Source organism: Schistocerca gregaria, chromosome 10 (genome assembly GCF_023897955.1).
Source record: "Schistocerca gregaria isolate iqSchGreg1 chromosome 10, iqSchGreg1.2, whole genome shotgun sequence".
NCBI classification, from domain to species: Eukaryota; Metazoa; Arthropoda; class Insecta; order Orthoptera; family Acrididae; genus Schistocerca; species Schistocerca gregaria.
This window is the reverse complement of record NC_064929.1, coordinates 199077573-199099889: the sequence shown is the minus strand read 5'-3', so window position 1 is coordinate 199099889 and position 22317 is coordinate 199077573. Positions and strand designations below refer to the sequence as shown.

At 37.0% G+C, this 22317-nt stretch overlaps 1 protein-coding gene across 1 annotated transcript in view; it reads right to left on the bottom strand.

Moving 5' to 3' along the window:
* LOC126293327 (CDK5 regulatory subunit-associated protein 3) overlaps positions 1-22317 on the bottom strand; it is a 69061-nt gene that overhangs the window by 16786 nt on the left and 29958 nt on the right. The window contains exons 6-7 of the mRNA XM_049986513.1: positions 21074-21223; positions 9508-9654 (exon numbers count right to left, since the gene is read on the bottom strand). Of these exons, the coding sequence (XP_049842470.1) occupies positions 9508-9654; positions 21074-21223 (297 nt within the window). The remainder of the gene's footprint in view (positions 1-9507; positions 9655-21073; positions 21224-22317) is intronic.

Genomic DNA, 22317 nt, shown 5'->3' with positions numbered 1-22317 from the left:
GCTTGGAGACACATTTTTTATTGTAGATATTCTGAGTTAGTCAATAAGCAATGTCCACTTTTTGGCATCTGACTTCATTGGTTTTCATTTCTATTCCATTTTCCTGGATCGTTTCACTGAGATATTTAAGTTGTGGGACTCTTTTAATTTTGCCATATTTTGTCTGCATGAATTTTGGTGCTTGTTTGTTGCAAGTCATATATTCTGTCTTTTCAAAAGATACTTGCAGGCCGACTTTTTCCACAGTTTCTTTCAGGAGTTCAACCTGTTTTCTGGCTGTTGAAACATCGTGAATTAAGATGGCTAGATCGTCTGCAAATGCTAAGCAATCTACTGTTAATTTTCCTCTGCCAAGAGTGATTGGTTGGTCAATCTTGAGGACTGATTTTAGTTTGCACCATTCATGTATCACCTTTTAAACGAAGCAGTTGAACAGTAGTGGAGAGAGTTCATCTCCTTATCTTACTCCTGTTTTAATCAGAAAAGGTTCACAGAATTCCCCCATAAATTTGACTTGTGTTTTCAGATCTAAACCTTGTTCTTTTAATATCTGGAATAATGATTGACGATCAACTGAATCGTAGGCTTTTTAAAAGTCAACAAATGTGCAAACTACATCTTTGCCACTTATTCTCTGATGTCGTAAGATTAGTTTTAAGTTCAGAATTTGCTCTGGACATGAATTGCCTGGTCTGAATCCTGCCTGATATTCTCCAATTTTTGGTTCTAGTTGTTGTGCTCTATCAAGAAGGCACTGGGATAGAATTTTGTAAACTACTGATATCAATGAGGTTACCGTATAGTTGTTTACATCTGATCTATCTCCTTTCTTTTGTAGAGGATGAATTAATGCTTTCTTCCATTCATCCAGAATTCATTCTGTTTGCCAAATGTCTTGTATGATTTCAGTGATTTCTTTTATAGAATTTGCACCTCCTGATTTGAGGATTTCCACTACGATTCCATCTTCAACTGCAGCTTTATTGTTTTTAAGACATTTTATCTGTTTGGTGATTTCCTCTACAACCGGCAATGTTTGTGGATTCAGGTTCCTGAGGCGGAAATCTCTGTGTTGGTTCTTGGTAGTTCAACATTTTTTCAAAATATCTTGCAAGTTCTTTGAATTTTCTTGAGTGTTCAGCCCAAATTGCCCACCTCCTTTCTTGAAGCAAAGATTATGCGACTTATATCCTGTGAGTTTTGTTTTGAAATTCTTGTAAAAATTTTAGGTGTTGTTTCTTTCAAAGTCTTTCTCGATTTCAAGTAGCTGGTCCTTTTTGAATTTCCTTTTGGTCTTTCTGATTAATTGGGCTGTCTCTTTCCTCACTGCCAAGAACGTTTTGTAATTCTTCTCTGTCTTTCTGCTGCTCCAATTACTGTATGCTTTCTATTGAGATTGGATTGCTTGTTCACATTCTTCATTCCACCAAGGATGCTTTTTTTTCTTTTTTGCAGAGGTATCAGTGTTTGTGCAGTTTCGATTAGTTTGATTCTGAGTTGCTTCCAATCGTTGGAGGGCTTTTTCTCTAATTCTTCTGTGAAAGATGGTTGGATCCAGCTAGTGTCAAATTTTGGGATTAGTGTCTTCCTTTTTGTGAACCTCTGAGGTTTTAACTGGAGTTTGATTCTCATTAAGTCATGGTCTGAGTCTACATTTGCACCCTTTCTTACTTGGATATTTATGATTTCTCTGTGGTTTGGATAGGAAATTGCTATGTGGTCAATTTAGAATTCACCAATGAGTGAGTTGGATGATATCCATGTCATTTGTTTTGATGTTTTCTTCTTGAAATATGTTGACATGATTTTAAGGTTGAATATCCTGCAGAATTCAACCAACCTCCATCCATTTCCATTAGTCTATTTATGTGTTGGGAAGTTTCTTATTGTTTTCCTATATTTTCTTTCTTTGCCTAGCTGCGCATTTAAATCACCTAGTAAGATTTTGACGTAGTTTTATGGAATTTTGGATACTATTTCTTCTAGTGTTTCCCACGATTTGTCTACCTTTGTGTGATCTGTTTATTATTATTATTATTATTATTATTATTATTATTATTTCTTTCTTTTCTCAGACGTTATGTCTGGTCAAAAATGGAAAGTGACGTGGACCTTGATCAAGCGCGACTTCCTTCTAACTGTACGATATATGTTATATTGCATTTAGGAACTTTCGGGTAATGGAACATGTATCAATAATAACAGATTTCTGTAGTTGTATAAATAAGTTTGGATGTAGCTGTAGTGCGTTGATATACCGGTGGATAATGTGTGGTATGACTCCTGTAGTTGATAATATAATTGGTATAATGTCAACTTTATCCTGATGCCACATGTCCTTGACTTCCTCACCCAGTTTGATGTATTTTTCAATTTTTTTCTCCTGTTTTCTTTTGTATATTTGTTGTATTGGGTATGGATATTTCGATTAGTTGTGTTAATTTCTTCTTTTTATTGGAGAGTATGATGTCAGGCTTGTTATGTGGTGTTGTTTTATCTGTTATAATGGTTCTGTTCCAGTATAATTTTTATTCATCATTCTCCAGCACATGTTGTGGTGCATACTTGTATGTGGGAACATGTTGTTTTACAAGTTTATGTTGTAAGGCAAGCTGTTGATGTATTATTTTTGCTACATTTTCATGTCTTCTGGAGTATTCTGTGTTTGCTAGTACTGTACACCCGCTTGTGATGTGATCTACTGTTTCAATTTGTTGTTTGCAAAGTCTGCATTTATCTGTTGTGGTATTGGGATCTTTAATAATATGCTTGCTGTAATCTCTGGCGTTTATTGTTTGATCCTGTATTGCAATCATGAATCCTTCCATCTCACTGTGTATATTGCCTTTTCTTAGCCATGTGTTGGATGCGTCTTGATCGATGTGTGGCTGTGTTAGATGATATGGGTGCTTGCCATGTAGTGTTTTCTTTTTCCAGTTTACTTTCTTCGTATCTGTTGATGTTATGTGATCTAAAGGGTTGTAGAAGTGGTTATGAAATTGCAGTGGTGTAGCCGATGTATTCATATGAGTGATTGCTTTGTTTATTAGCTAGTTACTGCTCGTTCTATAAAGAATTTTATTAAATTGTCTACCTGTACATAATGTAGGTTTTTTATGTCGATAAATCCCCTTCCTCCTTTCTTTCTGCTTAATGTGAATCTTTCTGTTGCTGAATGTATGTGATGTATTCTATATTTGTGGCATTGTGATCGTGTAAGTGTATTGAGTGCTTCTAGGTCTGTGTTACTCCATTTCACTACTCCAAATGAGTAGGTCAAGATTGGTATGGTGTAACTATTTATAGCTTTTGTCTTGTTTCTTGCTGTCAATTCTGTTTTCAGTTTTTTTGTTAGTCTTTGTCTATATTTTTGTTTTCATTCTTCTTTAATATTTGTATTATCTATTCCTATTTTTTGTCTGTATCCCAGATATTTACAGGCATCTGTTTTTTCCATCGCTTCTATGCAGTCGCTGTGGTTATCCAATATGTAATCATCTTGTTTAGTGTGCTTTCCCTTGACTATGCTATTTTTCTTACATTTGTCTGTTCCAAAAGCCATATTTATATCATTGCTGAATACTTCTGTTATCTTTAGTAATTGGTTGAGTTGTTGATTTGTTGCTGCCAGTAGTTTTAGATCATCCATGAATAGCAAATGTGTGATTTTGTGATTATTGTTATTATTATTATTATTATTATTATTATTATTTATCATTCGTGTTAGTGTGAGAAATGTCATAAGATAAAGCTGTCATTCTGTAATTCCCAGTATAAGACCAGGTCCAACTCTGCAAAAAATTACATTAGTCAGAATAATTTCATAACTAATTCAAACCATTTCAAATAACTTGTTTTGCTAAAGCTCAGTTCAATTAAATAACAGCAATTATTTTCTATTCCAGTCACATTGTTGAGATGTAAACAGATGTAATTACTACATTACTGATAAAGTTAGGAAAATAACTCACAGAAATCCTTAAAAGTGTTTATGCAGCAACTTTCCAAAACATGGTAGGAACACAGCACTAAATTAGTCTCCAGGTAATCAATACTTTTATGTATGGTATTGTTTATTTCGCTATTTATGCAGTTTTTGTCATCAAGAAGGCTTATTCCAGTCAAAACTCTTATTGTAATATAAAGTTTGGACAAAACCCAATTTTCTGCTCTATTCAATTATACTGAGATGTAAAATTCTAATTGTAAATTATTGAAATTACATCTTTAACAGTGTGAAACTTTAGTATCCATTTTTGCAAAAGTATGTAAGCACTGGTCCTGAAGCCAATTTTTAACTCGGTCTGTTCAGAGATGACAGGGAGTAAAGACGGACAATTAACAATGATTGCTGATTAACTTTAAGTGCAAGCAAATTGTTCATCTGAGTGAGACTGCACAGTGACTACTGAGGTGCAGTATGTCCACACCTGGTCAATGAGACTTGATTACATAGTTAATACACAGACTGAGCATAACTAACTCAGTGATGTGTCCGAAAGTTATGTAAGTAACACTTGTGAAACCAAATGTGTGTATGTCAACCACACTACTGAACGCAGACAGTGCTCTACCCACCCATATTTATAGTCAATTTTTCACTGTAATCAATGCCACTGAGGAACTACAAGCTGATTTATGACCAGGTATGTCACAGCATTCTTGACCATCATCAGCTCACCCCCTCCATTCTCAAAGGTATCTAATGCTCATGAGAATTACAGCATGTATTTATAGCAAACCTGATTTGCATCCTCTTAGGAGGAGAAGATTAGTGTTTAACATTCTGTTGACAACGAGGTCATTAGAGATGGAGCACAAACTCAGATTAGGGAAGGATGTGGAAGGAGATCGGCCGTGCCCTTTCAAAGGAAACATCCCAGCATTTGTCTGAAGTCATCCTCTTGCTGGTGCTACAAGTGTCACTCTTATGCTACTGGCACAAAATCTGAAGAGACGTCATCTTTCAAATGTAGAAACACACCTACCAACTTTTGTTTATGTCGCACAATTCCTTCTTTGTGATGCAGTTTGTTTTTGCCAGTTTATATAGTCCATATTCATCATCACTAATCTTTCATTAACTAGTTATTGAAAAACCACTCTGTGAAAAAAATCTGTAGAATATGCTGCAGACATTGAGAAATCCTTACACTTCAAGTGAACATATTTTTCAAACACGGTCTACACAAAATTGCTATAATCCATACAATAAGTTCATATATGAACATGGGACTATATCCTGCAATTATATATATATCATTACCAAAAGCAATGTTAAAATGCAAAGAATAAACTTGTACAACAGACTTCTGCAACATATTAAAAACAAAAAACTAATTTAATACCTTTGAGGAAGCAATAAAAATCTGTTTATTAAATAATATAATAGGGATAGATAAAAAATCTACTTATCAAGCAGCTGCCGGAAAACACACATACAGTATATAAGATATGGAAATGTACATGCTTTCAATGCCAACGGCTTCTCCTGGTAAAAGAGCTGAAGGAAAAGGAAGATGTGTGAAGGAAAAGGACTGGCAAGGTTTAGGAATAGGGAAGAGTTACAGAAAACTCACCCAGAGTACTGGGTTAGCAGAGACTTACTGAGAAGGAAAGAGTAACTGTCGGTACCTGCACCAGACAAAATTTGAAAACCTTATTAAATACATGTAGTTACACTGTTGAAGTTTGCTTTTAATGACATCCAAATTATTTACATAAATGTTCATCATTGATGACTAAGTGTTATGATCATTGTTGTTGTTGTGGTCTTCAGTACTCAGACTGGTTTGATGCAGCTCTCCATGCTACTCTATCCTGTGCAAGCTTCTTCATCTCCCAGTACTTACTGCAACCTACATCCTACTGAATCTGCTAAGTGTATTGATCTCTTGGTCTCCCTCTACGATTTTTACCCTCCACGCTGCCCTCCAATGCTAAATTGGTGATCCCTTGATGCTTCAAAACATGTCCTACCAACCGGTCCCTTCTTTTTGTCAAGTTGTGCCACAAACTCCTCTTCTCCCCAATTCTATTCAGTACCTCCTCATTAGTTATGTGACCTACCCATCTAATCTTCAGCATTCTTCTGTAGCACCACATTTCAAAAGCTTCTATTCTCTTCTTGTCCAAACTAGTTATCGCCCATGTTTCACTTCCATACATGGCTACACTCCATACAAATACTTTCAGAAATGACTTCCTGACATTTAAATCTATACTCAATGTTAACAAATTTCTCTTCTTCAGAAACGCTTTCCTTGCCATTGCCAGTCTACATTTTATATCCTCTCTACTTCGACCATTATCAGTTATTTTGCTCCCCAAATAGCAAAACTCCTTTACTACATTAATTGTCTCATTTCCTAATCTAATTCCCTCAGCAACACCCGATTTAATTTGACTACGTCCATTATCCTTGTTTTGCTTTTGTTGATGTTCATCTTATATACTCCTCTCAAGACACTGTCCATTCCGTTCAACTGCTCTTCGAAGTCCTTTGCTGTCTCTGACAGAATTACAATGTCATCGGCGAACCTCGAAGTTTTTATTTCTTCTCCATGAATTTTAATACCTACTTCAAATTTTTCTTTTGTTTCCTTTACTGCCTGCTCAATATACAGATTGAATAACATCGGGGAGAGGCTACAACCCTGTCTCACTCCCTTCGCAACCACTGCTTCCCTTTCATGCCCCTCGACTCTTATAACTGCCATTTGGGTTCTGTACAAATTGTAAATAGCCTTACGCTCCCTGTATTTTACCCCTGCCACCTTTAGAATTTAAAAGAGAGTATTTCAGTCAACATTGTCAAAAGCTTTCTCCAAGTCTACAAATGCTAGAAACGTAGGTTTGCCTTTTCTTAATCTTTCTTCTAAGATAAATCGTAAGGTTAGTATTGCCTCACGTGTTCCAACATTCCTGCAAAATCCAAACTGATCTTCCCCAAGGTCTGCTTCTACCAGTTTTTCCATTCGTCTGTAAAGAATTCGCGTTAGTATTTTGCAGTTGTGACTTATTAAACTGATAGTTCGGCAATTTTCACATCTGTCAACATCTGCTTTCTTTGGGATTGGAATTATTTTATTCTTCTTGAAGTCTGAGGGTATTTCGCCTGTCTCATACATCTTGCTCACCAGATGGTAGAGTTTTGTCATGACTGGCTCTCCCAAGGCTGTCAGTAGTTCTAATGGAATGTTGTCTACTCCCGGCGCCTTGTTTCGACTCAGATCTTTCAGTGCTCTGTCAAACTCTTCCCGCAGTATCATATCTCCCATTTCATCTTCATCTTCATCTGCATCCTCTTCCATTTCCAGTACATCGCCCTTGTATAAACCTTCTATATACTCCTTCCACCTTTCCGCCTTCCCTTCTTTGCTTAGAACTGGGTTTCCATCTGAGCTCTTGATATTCATACAAGTGGCTCTCTTTTCTCCAAAGGTCTCTTTAATTTTCCTGTAGGCAGTATCTATCTTACCCCTAGTGAGATAAGCCTCTACATCCTTACATTTGTCCTCTAGCCATCCCTGCTTAGCCATTTTGCACTTCCTGTCGATCTCATTTTTGAGATGTTTGTATTACTTTTTGCCTGCTTCATTTACTGCATTTTTATATTTTCTCCTTTCATCAATTAAATTCAATATTTCGTCTGTTACCCACGGATTTCTATTAGCCCTCGTCTTTTTACCTACTTTATCTTCTGCTGCCTTCACTATTTCTGCTGCCTTCACTACTTCATCCCTCAGAGCTACCCATTCTTCTTCTACTGTATTTCTTTCCTCCATTCCTGTCAATTGGTCCCTTATGCTCTCCCTGAAACTCTCTACAACATCTGGTTCTTTCAGTTTATCCAGGTCCCATCTCCTTAAATTAGCACCTTTTTATGATCATGAGCCACTAAACAATATGGTAATGAAAATCTGCAAAAATTCATATATACTTTTGGCACATTTACAGAACTCAGAGTGTCCACAGACAAAAAGAAAGTAAATAAATAAAGTAACCATGACCTATGATTAAAAACTAATTAATTTATCACAGCAAAATGCTTTAGGACAGAATTCAGTGGTCATGAAGGAGATAGGTGGGTGATGGATAGTGACTAATAAAGGCTAAGGCCAGGAGGGTTATGGGAATGTAAGATATATTGCAGGGAGAGTTCCCACCTGCACAATCTGGAAAAGCAGGTGTTGGTAGGAAGGATCCAGATGGCACAGGCTACGAAGCAGTCACTGAAATGAGGAATGCTGTGTTGGGCAGCTTGCTCAGCAGCTGTTTCTTGGCCACAGTGTTTACAGCTTAGCTTGTAGATCAGACATAGCCCTGCCTCTGATAGGATAGGTGATGCTTGAGACCAGACTGGAGCAGGTGGTGGGGAGAGAATGTATGGGGCAGGTCTTGTATCTAGGTCTGTTGCAGGGATGTGAACCATGAGGCAAGGGGTTGGGAGCAGGGATAGACAAGGACATTGTGTGGGTTCCGTGGGTGGCAGGATATCATTGTGGGAGGGGTGGGAAGGATTATGAGTAGGACATTCCTCATTTCAAGGCACGATGAGAAGCAGTCGAATATTGCAAAATAAATATTAAGACCTGAAGAACAAAGATGTAGATTTTTTATTTAAAAAGTTTTAATAGTAATGTAAATAAAATAGAAAGAAACTTCCACATGGGAGAAATATATTAAAAACAAAGATTCTAAGACTTACCAAGCGGGAAAGCGCTGGCAGACAGGCACAATGAACAAAACAGACAAACACACACACAGAATTACTAGCTTTCGCAACCGATGGTTGCTTCTTCAGGAAGGAGAGGGAAAGACGAAAGGATGTGGGTTTTAAGGGAGAGGGTAAGGAGTCATTCCAATCCCGGGAGCGGAAAGACTTCCCTTAGGGGGAAAAAAAGGACAGGTGTACACTCGCGCGCACACACACACACGCACACATATCCATCCGCACATACACAGACAGAAGCAGACATATTTAGGCAAATATGTCTGCTTCTGTCTGTGTGTGTGTGTGTGTGTGTGTGTGTGTGTGTGTGTGTGTGTGTGTGTGTGTGTGTGTGTGTGCGCGCGCGCGCGCGCGCGCGCGAGTGTACACCTGTCCTTTTTTTCCCCCTAAGGGAAGTCTTTCCGCTCCCGGGGTTGGAATGACTCCTTACCCTCTCCCTTAAAACCCACATCCTTTCGTCTTTCCCTCTCCTTCCTGAAGAAGCAACCATCGGTTGCGAAAGCTAGTAATTCTGTGTGTGTGTTTGTGTGTTTTGTTCATTGTGCCTGTCTGCCGGCGCTTTCCCGCTTGGTAAGTCTTAGAATCTTTGTTTTTAATATAAAAGTTTTAATAGTTTTCACATAAAAAATTCAGAGGGATTATTCTTCAGTATACCCTTGTACATGTATTTTAGCCAGTACGCAGGTAATAGCAATACATGTGAGATCAACTGAAGTGTTAACAAGACCAGTGCCCACCCATCTTCAAATGAATTAATGTCATTAGCGACTCACCTCCATGACTTCATCGATGAACTGATTCCTCAGCCGAGGATTGTCGAGGACGGTCAGTGCTTCATTGCCCCGGGCCACTCCACCTTCCAGACCAGTTGCCTCCACGACTATCCCAGATTCTTCTAGTGAAATGTTGAAATCAATTTCCTGAAACAATTGATTTACTTTACTTACAGTTAGACGAATCTCCAGCATCTACAATTTGCAGTTATTGGGTTGTAAAGTGAAAGTAGTTAATTTTCATTCATAAGTAAGATGTGCAATGATAATTCTTACTACAACTTAAACCTATGGTGCTGTCACTGTATAGGACTTCGCTCCTTCAAGGATGAAGTTGTATCTCAACCAAAGAAAACAGAAAATCACATTAACAAGTGATATCACAGGAATACACCTAAATAAGAAGCAAGGAAATATTAATTCTGTAAGTATATGTACTTGTCCCACTTCTACTCTTGACCTTAGCTCATTTACTAGACACTGGAGGACTCTTCAAAAAATGTTACATTTGCAAAAGGTTAAATTTGTGGATGATGCCTGTAAACTGATAGAGGACTCAAACATGTCTGTAACAGGCACAAGCGTGAAATAAGTATATGGCTTACATTTAATCTTACAATGTGTGCAATGGCATACAAATGACTTAGAAGCACCATGTGCAGAGATCAATGGACACACACTGGATGAAATGACATATGCATTAAGTTTTTAGCCATCCAGATGAATAATACACTGAAGTTCCACTAGCAAATGGACTAAGTTAGCCAAAAAGATCAGTTCTACATACTTTGGACTCAAGAAATCACTCTTGCTGTGTTTACTACTAGACAGTATTGCTAGCATAACTTGAACACTATCATGGAATGCTGTCCTATGGTATAATCTTCTGGGGTACTACAGCAAAGGTAAAAACAAAACATTCAGTAAAAATTGTGTGTAAAGTAGATAAGCCCCTCCATGGACTTCAAGATTCTTACACTGATGTGCATATTTACTCCCTAATGGAATTTGTGTTAATAACGAGGGTGACATGAAGATGAACTGTGCAATTTACAACCACAAGTACACAGTACAATTACACATTACGTATCCGCATCTGGGGCTCAGAATGAAGTCTAATACCAGATTCCCAAAGTCTTCCAAGTTGACAACTATTTATTCTCTACTATCTGTTACCCATGGCTGCACTCACATATCAGTTACTTTTTTATGAGTTGTTGTGAATAAGTAAGTTATTGTACATGCTACAATATCAGGTGCCCTCACATGTCTGTCTGTCCAGGCCTATGTGAATCACAATATTCTCCTACATAAATTGTAGTGTTATGGGACTGATGGTACACCCACCCAATGGATAATGTCATATCTATCCAAAAGAATGCAAAAATTTTTACTTAGTAATTCAACGAATATAGTCTGGGTACGTAATTCCGGCTGATGAAAAATCACATATGAGGTTCCCCTAGGCTCAATCTTAGGTCCACTATTGGTCCTGTTATATGCAAATGATCTAATATACAACAAGCAGAATTAGTTCTTTCCGCTGATGACACTAGTACCATAATCAATCCGAGCATACGTACAGAGACAGAAGAAATGGTGAACAACATTCTTAAAAATATCACGGACTGATTTTCTGCAAATGGCCTCACCCTCAATTTTAAAATGAGACAACACATTCAGATCTGTACATCTAGGAGTACTACACCAATGATAAATGTAACACAGGGTGAGGAAATAATGAATAGGGTGGGAACTTTAAAATTCTCAGGTTTACTTATTGATGAAAAGTGGAAAAACACATTTTGGAACTCCTAAAAGAACTTTATTCAGGCACATTTGCACTTGGAATTATGTGTTTCAGATCCGTAAGAAGACATATTTTGCAGATTTTCATTCAATAATGTTTTGAGGTAATTCATCTTTAAGAAAGAAAGTCTTCATTGCTCAAAAAAGTGCTGTAAGAATAATATGGAGGGCTCACTCACATTCGCCTTATAGACATCTGTTTAAGGAGTTGGGCATTATGACTCCTGCTTCACAATATATTTATCCCCTCATGAAGTTTGTCGTAAAGATTACTCTACAGTGCAAAAGGAACAATGATGTACATAATTACAACACCAGAAGGGAAACCGATATTCATTATTCCATGTTAAGGTTCTCTTTAGTACAAAACGGGGTGCACAATACTGCAACTAAAATTTTTGTTCACTTGCCCAGTGATATAAAATGATTGACAGGCAGCAACATAAAATTTGAAAATAAACTGAGAAATTTTCTCCCTGACAACTCCTCCTACTCCACAGAAGTATTAATTTTTGATGTGAATGTAAAATGACATGTTCCATATCATTATGATTTATTGTACAAAATGATCTGTGGAACATGAAACTACCTGACTAAGTATAATAAAGGCAAGCAGTGCATGCTGAGGGGTGCGTGCATCTATACATTATACCTTCCCATGGATAACACCCAACCAAGTGGACCAGACATTTGACGGTAGGCTTTTCTGATGAACATTTTGTTAAACTCTGCTCTGGTTTGCCAATGCCCAACTCCTGTAAAGTGGGTATACTGGCAGATCGTGAAACACTTGTTGGTGTAAAAAAGCTGTGGAATGGAGGAGGGATTCCTCCCTGCTGCAAGTAACTTGCCAGCACGAAATGTGACTGCGTATAATATAGCGGGGGTTCTGCGTCATGTATGCATTTTGGGGGTGACTTGTCAATTGGACCACACGCTGTTGACACTTATCAATAATTTTGTTATGATGAGTAATGGTGATGGCATTAAAATAAAATATGGCATTTCTAAAATTATTTAACAGCATCAAACTGACCAAGAAAGCAAATAAATTATTTGCATTTCAGTGCAGCACAGATTTCATAATATAACATACGCTGCCCTCAGATGTTTGCAGGTTACCCACGGCTGTGTTTGCAAATCATAATCAAATACAGCATCAGTAAAAGTCTCCCACATTCTATATGCAAAGTTTCAAAGGGTAAATATATCTCCACATTTCACATTATATTCTTCAAATCAATAAGTATTTTACACTACACACTTTCTAAAGTAGTCTATGTTATTCCTCAGTATTGAAGTTGTCACCATGCCAAATTTAATCAAAATCTTTTTCGCAGTTTAGCTCATCTATATCTACGTACAAGCCACCTATAGCACATGGCAGAGGGTACGTCAAGTTCCATAGGACCAAACTGAGGAGCAAATCTCCAAGGTCATGGAACTTGTCAGTACATGAAATTACATCATAAAAGTAATAACAGATAAAAATAAAATGTTTACAAGCCTAAAAAAGTCAATCCATAAGTTTAAGTAAATGGAATCAACAACACAAGAATCAGTTAACTTTTTCAAGGAACTCCTCGACAGAATAGAAGGAGTGACCCATTAGAAAACTCTTCAGCTTTGATTTGAAAGTGTGCGGATTACTGCTTTGATTTTTGAATTCGAGTGGTATCTTGTTGAAACTGGATGCAGCACTATATTGCACACCTTTCTGCACAAGATTTAAGGAAGTCTGATCCAGATGCAGGTTTGATTTCTGCTGAGTATTAACTGAGTGAAAGCTGCTTATTCTTGTGAATAAGCTAATATTCTTAATAAGAAATGACAGTAAGGAATATATATACACTGACAGGCCAATGTCAAAATACCCAGACTCCTTAACAGGGGTCAACAAGAGGTGCATGGACTTACTCCACGTACTGCCCAAACCACCCTTTCTGAGCCAAAAATATCTTTTTAGAATGGGATGAGTTACTCCAGAATATAATACCATATGACATAAGCAAACGAAAATAAGCAAAGTAGACTAATTTTTGTGTCAAACGCTCACTCACTTCAGATACTGTTCAAATAATAAAAATGACAGCATTAAGTCTTTGAACAAGATCCTGAACGTGGGCTCTCCATGACAGTTTACTATTTATCTGAACACCTAGAAATTTGAACTGTTCAGATTCACTAATCAAATGCCCATTCTGTGAAATTTAAATGTCAGGTTTAGTTGAATTGTGTGTTAGAAACTGTAAAAACTGAGTCTTACTGTGATTTAGTGTTAGTTTATTATCTACAAGCCATGAACTTAGGTCACGAACTGCACTATTTGAAACCGAGCCAATGCTGCACGCAACATCCTTTACTATGAAGCTAGTATCGTCAGCAAACAGAAATATTTTAGAGTTACCCGTAATACTAGAGGGCATATCATTTATATAAATAAGGAACAGGAGTGGCCCCAACACTGATCTCGACTTCTAAAGCAGAACTGTACATTTGACAGCAAATCGTGTGATATAAAATGATCAATTATCGTTACATACACAGTCTTTTCAATAACTTTAGGAAACACTGATGGCATAGAAATAGCTCTAAAACTGTCTACATTATCCCTTTCGCCCTTTTTATAAATCGGCTTTACTACTGAGTACTTTAATCGTCCAGGAAACTGACCATTCCTACAGGAGAGGGCAACATGTGCAGCATGGTACTTTAATATTCTGCTAGGGACTCCATCATAACCACAATAGTCCTTAGTCTTCAGTAATTTAATTATTGACTCAATCTCCCCCTTGTCTGTATCACAGAGGAGTATTTCAGACATCAATCTCAGAGAGGCATTTCCCAAGAGTGTTGTGCTTGGGTGGCTCAGTTGGTAGAGCACTTGCTCGCGAAAGGCAAATGTCCTGAGTTCAAGTCTCAGGCCAGCACACAGTTTTAATCTCACTTTATATCGTTGATCTTGTGCTGCTGACCAGACAATTCCTTCACAACTGACATATGGTTTTAATTTTATTCTGTGAATTAGCTGTTCTACTTGCATACCACATACTCTTTGCCTTCCTAATAAAAATTTTAAGCATCTTACAATACTGTTCATTATGGGCTACTGCAGTTTACTGATTGTCTACATATCGATAATACAAGGAGAAATAAAATAAATAAATGGGCAATGATGTAAGGGTGAAGAAACTGTGATGTACTGAAGTTTGGGTCAGTCTGGGGAGTGTGCACAGATAGCCAAAGTGGTTCAGGCGATTGCTCGTAACAAATAGGGAATCTGGGTTTGAGTCCTAGTCCAGCACAAATTTTCGTATGTCCCTAATGACTGGCACATCTTTATGCAATATAGCTGATGTCAAGGAATTTGCAGCCAGTGAATAATTTTGATTACAAAGAAAAGGTTTACATTAACCTCTGTTTTCACTTTCTTTTTTGTTCCCTATCTAAGCAAGTTACTTTGTGGTATCACTAGTTTAGACATCATAATCATCGTCATCATTATCATCACTGGCATTATGGAATGTCAGGTATCTGATTGGTGTGTCCATACGGCTTAGCAAATAATTATGAAATTTCTTTAGTTTGGTAATGCAATGTTGATACACAAGTAGTTTTGCATCAAATATCACAAGAAATTGCTGAGCTAGTCTTGTTCTGTGATGTAACATAAGGCACACCGTCTTCATCATTCTCCCACACTAGCCCGTATTCAATTTGAATTCTGCGTAGCGTGCAGTTAGAAAATTCCTCCTTTATCTCTAGTGCCCTAATTCAGATAATTTCTCAAGTAATCGGGCAGTCTTCAAAGCATTTCTGTCACACACTGAGACGTAACAATCCATTGAAACCCATTTAAAGAATATAAGTCCTGTAATTGGCAGGAACATTTAGGATTAATGTAATTAGGTGAAATCTGGAAAAAGTGATTGAGTACATTGATCAAAGTCATTTCTTTGAAGCTGAGATGGATTTGTGTTAAAACAATAACTAAATTAAAGTCTGTTGCATTTAAACAAAAAACCAACTGAGAGAATCAGAATTGATTAGAAAATTAAAATGTAATTAGTGAAAAAGTTATAAGTGGCATAGGTAGTTCTTTAGGTATTTTGTCAATAGTAAATAAAAGATCTATATTGCCACACTCAATAAGTGACTTGGAAACATATATAATGGCAGGAACATTTTCCAATCCATGTATCTTTTGTATTTCATAAAAATAGTAAAAGTATTGTTAATATTTCATATTTGAGTATTTTCACATTTATAAATATTAAATGGTTACAGTTCAATAGATGTATTCGTTCTATAAGTGCCAGTGCAACTGTTGAAGTGCGTAATTAATTTTATAACAACAATTTTAATTGTAATTTTATTAAAAAACCCTTTATAACAATACTGAGGATTGTTCGGATTCATATATAAGGGACAGCCATGTCGGCACTGGAGAGCAGTATTTTATTAGATTCCGTGTAAGAAGCATGCAATGATGTAAGGACGATGTAAGTGTTGTAAGCATATCAGTACAATTATGAAATATCTTAGAATAAAAGTTCTGAAACTTAATGTTAGTATTTATTAACCATGGCTTAAAACCAATGTTGCAGTAGTCAACATGAGTCAGAAGCAGCAGCAGATATATGGATGAGTACACCCAACAAAATTATAAGCTTTGTTAAATAGGAAATTTCACAACATACTGAACAACCGGCAGCTCCAATTCATGAAATCTGATCTGCTTTGATCACCAGAAATTTTTCCATGTAGAATTCGTGTTATTTTTATTTATTTATTCTTTTTTTCTTTAAAGGATGCCACCTGTGAACACGTAGCTCTGTGACACCAAATTTTCTTCCTGCAGCACATTTGTCTATGGCCTCTGCTTCACAAATCACCATTAACTTAAAATTTGTGTTATACTGTCTGCATGAACCAATTGTGAACCATGAAGTTTTAGATCCATGTTTCGCTACAGTCCCACAGGTGTAATTTGCATTCATTGTAGACTTCTGCAATGTACAGTTCTTACAGCACTGACTATATGAGTAAATTGAATGACACAATACATTTTTCTCTCAGCTCCCCACAGCTGAATCGGTAGAAATTTTACCACTGTAACCAACCTCGAAAATTGACAATGCCATAGAGCAGCAGCGCTGCTTCAGCATCATTGCTGAAGCTCATATTTCATTTGTTTTGCTGCATTTCAATGGCCTGTGCAACCACATTTTTGTTAGCATTAATTTATCTCCTGCAGGAAGTCATACTTCTTTCCAGTATTTGTCCAATTTTAAAGTCAATTCAGTTCCAACCAACAGTGAATTCAGGCAAACTGCAGTTTAAACATGGTAGATGTTAATAAAAAAAGTACACAATACAGACTGAAGTCACAAAATTCATGATATAGCAATAAGCTATATACGTATGGAAGTAGTAGAGTGTACTCAAAGTATAAAAGGGAAGTGCATTGGCACAGCTGTCATTTGTATTCAGGTGATTCATGTGAAAAGCATTCTGACATGATTGTGGCCGCATGATTGGAATTAACAGACTTTGAATGCCGAATGGTAGTTGAGCTAGGCATAATGAGGGACATTCCATTTCAAAATCATTAGGGAATTCATTATTCCAAGATCCACAATGTCAGGAGTGTGTCGAGAATATCAAATTTCAGGCATTAATTCTCACCTTGATCAATGCAGTGGTTTAGTGCCTTAATTTAACAACTCAGAACAGCTGTGTTCGCCGAAATTTGGCATTACTGGGCTACGGCAACAGATGACCAGCTCAAGTACTTTTTCTAATTATTGGTTGAATCCTAGACAACTGGAAAAACATGGCCTGGTCAGATGAGTATCGATTACAGTCGGTAAGAGCTCACGATATGGTTCAAGTGCAGTGTACACCCTACAAAGCCTTGACCCAAGTTGTCCATAAGGCACTGTGCAAGCTGGGGTGGCTCCATAATTATGTGGGCTCCATTTACATGGGATGGAGTGGGTTCTCTAGTCCAACTGAATCAGTCATTGACTCGAAATGGTTAATTTCAGATAGTTGGAGACTATTTGCAGCTGCTCATGGACTTCTAGTTCCCAAACAACAATTGAATTTTTATCAATGACAATGTGCCATGCCATGTTATGGGGCCACAATTGTTCAAGATTGGTTTGCAGAACATTATGGACAGTTCAAGTGAATGATTTCGCCACCCAGGTCACCCGATTGAATCCGATCGAACGTTTATGGGACATAATCGGAAGGTCAGATTGTGAACAAAATCCTGCTCTGAAAACAGTTTCACAATTGTGGATGGCTATAGAGGCACCATGGATCAATATTTCTGCAGGGGTCTTCCAACAACTTGGTGAATCCACGCTACATCAAGTTGTTGCATTATACCGTTCGAAAGGAGGTCTGACACGATATTCAGAGGTATCCCTTGACTTTTGTCACTTCAGTGTATATTTCCACAGTTGCCAGCATAACAAGATTTGCTGCCCGCTTATAGCTCCTGTCCTCACATATGTCCCAGAGCTCGATGAAGTATCGGTCACCGTTTCCCCTCTAACCTTTCCGAATGCTTCAAATTAAATGTGCACGTAAGCTCAACTGCCAAAGCTTCATCTGTGAATGTGGAATGAATCCCACATTTATCTCTGACACAACATAAAAACATTGTCCTCAGCATCAGTAGTTTAATTTGGGAATGTAAGGGAACACTGTATTTTTTGAATGAATGAATATTCAGGCAAATATGGTATACATATAAACATAACGGATACAAAATGCAAAAAACCAAAAAGAATTTTGCTTCACGTTGTAGCCAATGTTGTGAAATAAAATGGGTCTTCTAATAAAATTCATAAAATTGCAGCTGTTTGTTCAGTTTGTTTCCTCTACACAGAAAAAAAAAATATTCTGCTTCCCAAATGTTCCTTACTTGTTTAATTTTTGTGTTCCTAGTGTCATCATTTAACAGATATTCATCATCATATAACAGATACTCATTCATGTATAGAATTTTAGAGGGTGTATGATGAATGACATTAAAAGTAAAATAAGAGTAATGCATTATAGTCAAATTAAGTTAGATGAAGCTGGGTAATTCAGTCAGGAAATGAGACACTAAAAATAGCAAACATTTTGACATCTGTAGAAGTTAGGGGAATATAAAATGTAGACTGGGAACAGAAATAGAATAATTTCTGAAAGAGAAGAATATGTCAACTCTGAATATAAATTTAAGTGTTAGGAAGTCTTTTCTGAAAGTATTTGTCAAGAGTGTACCTTCTTTGGGAGTGAGACACAAATGGGAGCGAGTTCACACTAGAAGAGAAAACAAACCTTGGGAGAAGAATGAAAAGGTTAAGAAGTATCAAATCGAATGAGGGAGAAAAGAGTCCTATGGCACAATCTGACAAGATGAATCAATAAGTTGACAGGCACATTGAGAGACATCAAGGATCATCTATTTTGTAATGGAAGGAAGTGTGGGAAGTAAACACGTTACAGGCAGTCCAAAAGCTGGCTGAAATGGATGTAATCTGCAGTAGTAATGCAGAGGTGAGGAGTGGGCCACAACCTACACGGCTCCCTTCCCAGTATTATTAAATGCAGCCCATAAAAAACAGCTACAGTGCTCACACTAAAAGAAAACACCAAATAACCTTACAGGTCAGGCAACCACAGTTAAAAAATTTGTACATAATGTGAATGACAATTAAACAATTCAAAATCAGAGATGATGGTAAAATAGACTGTACTAAACTGAGTGAAAGTCCAAATACACAATAGCTGGTTATTGTGTTTTCACTGTATGACAACATGTTTCATACTGTGGAGGTATAGCTCCAGGTCATATAAAACTAATACTTCACTTGCCACGACTTCCAAACTGCAAGTGTGCATAAAAACATGTCACTCCTTGGTAAAACCTCGGATGAAATGGCAATGGGCATCCAATCCAAACCACGCATTCAGTGTGTGGCTAGCGGTGTAACACGCAATTCTATTTGATGCCTGCAAATACATTTTAGTATTCTGATGACTTCCCAGAATTGTGTGTCATATGGTTCTTTGTTTCCCCCGTGGATTTAGACGACAGTTTCATCCTATCACACATGGACTATTGTGCTGTTCGGGCTCTTCTTTTGACGGTGCTTTGGAGATATATTACTGATCGTGTACAGTTTGGATTGGATGCCTATCTGTCATTTCATCCAAAGTCTTACTGAGGAGTGACATGTTTTTATGCGCACTTGCACCGTGGGAGTCGTGGCACATGAGGTTTTAGTTTTATATGATGTGAAGATACACCTCCAGGGTATAAAAGCGGTCGTCAAAAATTGAAAGCACAGTAAACAGCTATTGAGGATTTGGACTTTCACTCAGTTTAATATAGCCTATTTTACCGTCTCTGATTTTAAACTGTTTGATTGTCCTTGATATTATGTAAAACAATACTCCTCGTTACTATTCTATATTAATTGTTCTTCATTAGTAATGCCAGTTTCTCAATTGTGAGACTTTTTTTCCTTATTATTATTGACAGTATCTTAATTTTTCCAAACATTTCTGTACAGTTGTTAAGGAAATATAATTTAGGATACTCTACACATCAGTATACTTCAGGAAGGCATTTTAAAAAGTGCAAGGAGAGCTCCCGCACTGAGGGCTCTGTGCAAACTTAATTATGTATGTAGATAGTTCATCTATCCTGGGAATTGAGAATCACAATGATTTTTACCTGTTATCAATATCGGTTCTGGTAAGATATTGATACCGGTAATTCCAAGACTGCATCAAGATCTTTACCCGTGTTTATATATGTAGAGAAAGAAGATATAATAAAACATTTTCTATTTGCTTAATAAAACATGACAACAATTTACATTCTACATACGCATGTGGTAATGTTCATATTTTACACGTTTGACAGATGACGAATGCAATGTTCAAGCGGCAAACAGATAGTTTTTATGTGATATAATTACAATTACCAAGTTTCAGAGTTTTTACTTTGATTGTACTGTGAAACCTTGCTTCTTGCTGAATTTCATGATTAAAGGTCAATGGTAAGTACCCCATATGTTTTGATGAGTGAGGTGGCGAGTTTAAAAAAATGTCACACAAATGCCTGAAACTTTTGACTGTATTGACTTAGAAGCTTAAATTTTTATGCTGCCGAGGGACCATAGACTTTAGTATTTGACATGAACCTGAACTTGATACGCCACGCTGTTACATAGAAAGAGAGGTCTTAACACACAGAAACCTGTTACAGAGGAAGAGGGTCTAAACACAGATAGACTATCAGAGAGACGGATAAAAAAAGATGACAAAAACTTTTTTTGCAAAGTGACATAAGTACAAATTAACAATTTTCATATATCTTCTTTTACACATATTGTGAAATATTGCTTCTCGCCGAATTACACGATTCTAGGTGTTGAGGTTTAGACAAGCAAGTTTTCGAGTTTCCACATATATGACATAAACGGCCCGATCTTTTCATTGCATCGACTTAGAAGATTAAGTTTTTTTACGCCACCAAGGGACCATAGACTTTAATATGTGACATAAATTGAAGCTCGATATATCTACCTGTTCCTGAGAGAAACAGTCGTCAACAGTCGGACAGACCAACAAGCAGACAAACAGATAGACAACAAAACGATTCTACAAGGGTTCCGTTTTTACAAATTGAGGCACAGAACCCTATAGAAAAAGAAAAATTGCTGTCAATCTCTTCTCTCACCTCAGAACTGTCAACTGTTTCAGCTGTGTCAATGTTTCCCCAGTCAATTCCTCCAGTTTCATCTACAGCTGCTTCACCAAAGTCAATTGCATCAGCATTACCATTTTCCAGGTCTCCAAAATCAATGCCACCATCAGTTCCAAAATCAATCTGAAAACACAAAAAAGTCACAATTATGATCTGCTCGATGAGGACATTAAAAAAAGGTATAAATTCAATACTGATATCCAATGAGAAAAGCATTTTTCTAATAGAAAGATTCACATCATTATCATGCACATAACCCAGAAAGTTTATTTTTAAAAAGCTTTCCAAGAAATAACCAGCTGATAAGTGGCACAGCACTGGAAAAACTCCCAGAATGAATCATTTTGCTGATGAGTAGTAAAGCTCCTGTGTTAGGAAATATTATAATGGAAAATATTCCAATATAACTGCTCACAATAATGCAGTTACATTAATATGTCACTCCCAGGTGACAAAAGTTAGCAATCCATTTTACTCTACCATTTATAATGTAAAATCTATTTTTCGTGTAGACTGTAGCATAAAGTTCAATTCTGAGTTCCATATTACACAGCAATCCTTGTCAGTGTATGCTCCACAGCTGTGATATATTAAAGGAATGACATCTACATCTCCACTTGGCAAACAACTCTGAAGTGCACGGCAGAGGGTGCATCCTATTGTACCAGTTACTAGGGTTTTTCACATATGGAGCATGAGAAAAAAGATTTTTGACATGCCTTTATGTGGACTGTAATTAATCTTATATTGTCCTCATGATACCTATGGATGTGATACGTAAGGAATTTTAGTATATCCACAGAGTCATCATTTAAAGCTAGTTCTTGAAACTTTGTAAGTAGGTTTTCTTAGGATAGTTTACATGTATCTTCAAGAGCCTACCAGTTCAGTTCCTTCAGCATCTCTGTGGTACTCTCCCACGAGGCAAAGAAACCTGCGACCACCAGTGCCGCCATTCTCTGTATATATTCAATCTCCCCCATTAGTTGTATTTGCTAAAAGTCTCATTTACTTGAGCAGTATTCAAGGGTGGGTCACGAGAGTGATTAATAAGCCATATCTTTCGTATACTGATTGCATTTCCCCACTATTCTACCAAAAAATCGAATTCTGCGGTGAATGATGCCTTCAGCTGATGAATTAACAACTTTCTTCATGACCGGTTTCAGTCTACAGGATGATCTTCAAGTACCTGAGTGTATGTATGAGAAAACATT